Source organism: Myzus persicae, unplaced genomic scaffold (genome assembly GCF_001856785.1).
Source record: "Myzus persicae strain clone G006 unplaced genomic scaffold, MPER_G0061.0, whole genome shotgun sequence".
NCBI lineage: Eukaryota > Metazoa > Arthropoda > Insecta > Hemiptera > Aphididae > Myzus > Myzus persicae.
The window spans coordinates 29859-34277 of record NW_019104165.1 but is presented as its reverse complement, the minus strand read 5'-3'; the positions used below and the strand labels follow the sequence as shown (position 1 = coordinate 34277).

Here is a 4419-nt window from a genome sequence, read left to right as displayed (position 1 = left end):
GAATCACACAACAGAGCATACATAAAACAGTATAAAAACAGTTTAACGTTACTCATAAATCATTAAAATAAAATCCAGTGTACTATTTATGTTCAACAATACTCAAAGCTATAATATTATAATGGATTTATAAAATACATCAGTCAGTCTAAAATATACATTGTACAATATTTGTTATGTACTACCTTTGAGTAAATTCAAACAACAGAAATGTGTACAAGTCCAGCAATATACAAGTGTCAACATTAGTATAACCTATTAATTAAAAATGAGTAGCTAATGTAAATTATCTATTTGTTAATTTGATTTATTTCTCATAGTTTAATTAATTTACATGATAAAAATATGTGCTACTTATGCAGATACAGAATTTAGAATTGTTTTTTTGTGCATTGAGCTCAGTCACAGCTGCACCCTCAGTATAACTCTAATAGCTATGCATATCAATTAAAATATTATGTTTTATCTATTAATAGTTGTTTCACAATATTTGTGTGCTCAACTGACTTATAAATTACATATATGTTTTAATATACAACACCAAAAAATATTAAACGGTTTAACAACATTGACTGACCTACTCACCTCATACTATGCCCTTATATACGTATACATGTAATTGGGTGTTTATTTTGATAATATAGTATCTGTGGCAAAAACGATAAAAACCACGTTACACTGTAATTTATTATTTTGAATTAAAGCAAAAAAACCATATATATATATGCATATATATAGGTATACACTTCCGCTAAGTTGACCTAGAGCTTGGTTTGTAAACGCGACCGCGGAGGCTACAGACCGAATTCACAAACGAAAGGCATACCGGCGGCTTTTAAAAAACGTCCAGCGTGCGATCGCTGCACAGACGCTGATCAATAAGAACGAAAAACAGCGATATCGGAAGCCGCCCACCCTCGTCCGTTCTCAAAGCGATTGCGAAGTGTGAGAACTTATTTCGAGCGAAAACCACACATGCGCGGGATCCAAAAGACGTCGATTACGCGATTCAGACACAAACGGGTGTCGGAAAATTGAACCGGTTCGAGAAAAAACTAAAAGAAATAAAAATCCGCGCCATGGACGACCGGCGGAGGGCCGGAGGCACTTTTTGCGATCGACATCTCGGACGCCACAGATGGCGCACGAAAGAAAACTCGACTCTAGTGAACGTAAAACTCTACGAAGAACGCGAACGGAGCACGAACGGGGCCGAAAAACAAGTCGCAAGCGGAAGAACGGGGGGCGAAAAGGAAAAAAGTCAACGGATTTCGAAAAACCCGACGCGTCCGATAACAGATGTGATATGGAAAGCGGCCCTGACCGTCCGGTCGGTGGGCGGTGGAAACTGGAAATCGGCTCGGTACTCGAGCTTTGGCCAAGCGGCCACACTGTAAACACTCATTAAATCCATGGCGCTTGGTTGGACTTTTCTCAACTACCATCAAAGACCTTTTGTTGTGAGAGTAAAACAAATTTTTAATTTTGATAATAATTCAAGTTTATTTTGCAGTAAATAAATGAGTGAATAATAATTCGTACAAATTGTCGAGTAATCAAGTTTAAATTTTATAATATGTAATTTTAAATTTATATATCTTAAAAGATAGGATACAGGATTTTATACCGTGTATAATGTGTATAATACTATATAATAGAAAAACTATTATACCATACAATACAAAGTTTCATAGACGTATAAATGTATAATATAAAACAATAAATAAAATACCGTACTTTAATATCAAATATCAATTGACTGATTACACTGATATCTGATTCCCCAACTGGTAAAAATGAGACCAGTAACTTCGCGTATGCGCATATCGAGCACAGAATTAAGAGGCTCGTCGGTAATATCGGCAACAAAAAAATACGCCGTGGCTCCATCCATAGTATATCATCTAAGGTTTAACCATGAAAGTCAACTGACAAATAAAAACTAGTCTCATAGCGTAACTTTTTGACAATTCATTACGATGCGATTTGCGTACACACATTTACGGTTGGTAGTATTGTACGATGATTTTATGTCGGTTGGCATTTTGGCGCGCCACATCGGAGATTAGTTCTGAGACTGCCACTGGGCTGCGCCATCGGGATGTGCCACCGTGTTAGCGTTTTATTTTATAAAAGAAAAAAACATACCGGGGAGCGCTTATGTCTGCGTCACGTAACATTGCATGAGAGTTGTCCAACTATCAGTAACTATTATAGACTCATTTCTTTCACCTTCGTTTGATCTTTTCAGCATTTTTGAAAGAACAATAAAAAATGGCCGATAGCGAAGTGGTAAGTAAATTAAATAACTTTTTTTTTTCGTTTTGAACTGACGGTGCCGCGGGGACTGCTTGCGCATTTTTTCCGCGAAAAAGTAAATTAAATACCTAGCATAACCTAACCTAACCTATTAACAAGGTTAGTTTGTTAAATTTGACAGAGTAATTTACTACAATTATTATAATTTAAGAGGACGCCACACCCGCATGTGTTGTCTCTGTCATACAAACGCGTAACATGTCAAATTTACGCTCAGCAGTTCACGTTTTATGCCGAACGTAAACTTGGTATGTTACACGTTTGTTAGACGGAAACAACACATGAGGATGTGGCGTCCTCTCATTATAACTGAAAACGTAACTTATTTATGTAATATAATGACAACTGTGGATACGAAATAAAGTATTGTATTGAAAATCATAATCGCATCCCTAGTTGGCCCTTTTTTCTTCGCATTTCCGTGTTTTTTATCGTAATAAATTACGTCGGCATCAATCCGGTCTGTTGACGTGTTTTATTTCAATTTCGAGCACGGTCGTTGGTTTCATAAATACCTATGTCTTGTAAAACATTTTGAAAACAGCATCAGGTTTGCGTACTCATCAAGGCATCACCCAAGGAGTTATTGTCCTATACTCCTATGGTAGTTGTCGATAGTACCAGAAGTGGTTATGTTATTCATAAAACTATTTAGCTCATACCCGAAATTTGTCTACATCATGGACCCATCTCATACTGTGACAATTATGATTACCTATAATTGATGTTGATTATATTTGGCACTATAAGTTTAGACTAACTTCTAACCATTAACTAATTTCATAAGTTAATAATCGTGTGATTCATACAAATCGATTATGGATTGAGTACAAAAAAGTGTTGAATCTTGTTTATGTCTTTAATATTACTATCTACAGTTTATTAAAAATTATAACATTTGAACATGAACTATTTGGTATACATTTAAATTGTACTAATTTTTAAATCACAATAAATACAAAATAAAAATGTATAATGTTTTAGGATACATCAACGTCATGTGTACAGCCTGTTGTTTCTTTGAAAATTATATTAAAAGTACGCACACCAGATGGAATGTTTATGTACTTCAAAATTGCAAGGGCTACTCCACTTGGGAAATTAATGCAGAAATATTGTGAAAGATATGTAAGTATAAAAATCAAAAAGAAATTTAGCAATTGTAAACATTAAAATTCCAGTCACTGAATTATGGACTAATATAATTACAATATTTTTTTTTAAATCTATTTAAAATTATAATATTTTAGATTTTAGAGTTGACAAATGTCATATTCCGATTCAATGGAAGAAGAGTTGCTACCACTGATACTGCAGCATCTCTAAACATGGAAGACGGCGACATTATTCAAGTTTATCACACTTCACGATTACAACATATTTAATTATATAATATCTAATTCTAAATATAAGGTGTATTAAATAGATTTCAGATAAAATATATAATGAATACTTTATAAGTCAATGTTTTTATTCTTACAATTATTATTATTTCCTAGCTGAACAAGAATGTGTTGATGAGGTTTTTTGGTTAACACATTGGAGACGAGTACCGTGTTAGGCACGGCCACGGTTTTAAGATAAGTGAGACGCTAGAATTTTTCAATGTTAATACGTTGGAGACGAATGCCGCGTTTAACGCGGTACGTGGGTTTAATGTATACGGACGAACATTTCCCGCCAATTATTTGTTGTGTGGACGGGCTATTTTCTCATGTTTTCCATATTTTTTTACTCGCTATTGAATAATCCGATTAATTCCTTTTTTTTTTCATCGAACTCGCTGAGTGTTGATCTAAATATAGGTCTAAAAATAAATATGATTATCTAGAACACGATGTATGTAATATACGGCTTATTACGACAGTTCCAACCGTCAAAACAAAAAGTTGACCGAGATAATTATTTTATTTTATCTTGTCGTATTTTTTATGACTATACCAACTACAATACTTTTTTTTATAGTAGGAGAAAAGGACTAAAAAAATAATGTTATTTTTGTTTCGTTTCGATAATAATATTTTTCTGTAAACACGCGATGTATGTAATGTTTATAACTTTGTAATCATAAAAATGTATAATTAATAATAATTAATATAT

At 33.6% G+C, this 4419-nt stretch overlaps 1 protein-coding gene across 1 annotated transcript; it reads left to right on the top strand.

The window, feature by feature from the left end:
- The first annotated feature begins 2153 nt into the window (after positions 1–2153).
- On the top strand, positions 2154–3729 carry LOC111039501 (small ubiquitin-related modifier 2-A-like). The gene is made up of 3 exons (XM_022323034.1): positions 2154–2292; positions 3304–3447; positions 3570–3729. The coding sequence occupies exons 1-3, from the start codon at positions 2275–2277 to the stop codon at positions 3702–3704; spliced, it is 297 nt and encodes a 98-aa protein (XP_022178726.1). The 5' UTR covers positions 2154–2274; the 3' UTR covers positions 3705–3729.
- Positions 3730–4419: the final 690 nt, after the last annotated feature.

Bases quoted from the DNA above. Each gene is read 5' to 3' on its own strand.
- LOC111039501 (XM_022323034.1), top strand. The intron at 3,448-3,569 runs GTAAGTATAAAA...ATAATATTTTAG, and splicing joins AGAAATATTGTGAAAGATAT to ATTTTAGAGTTGACAAATGT.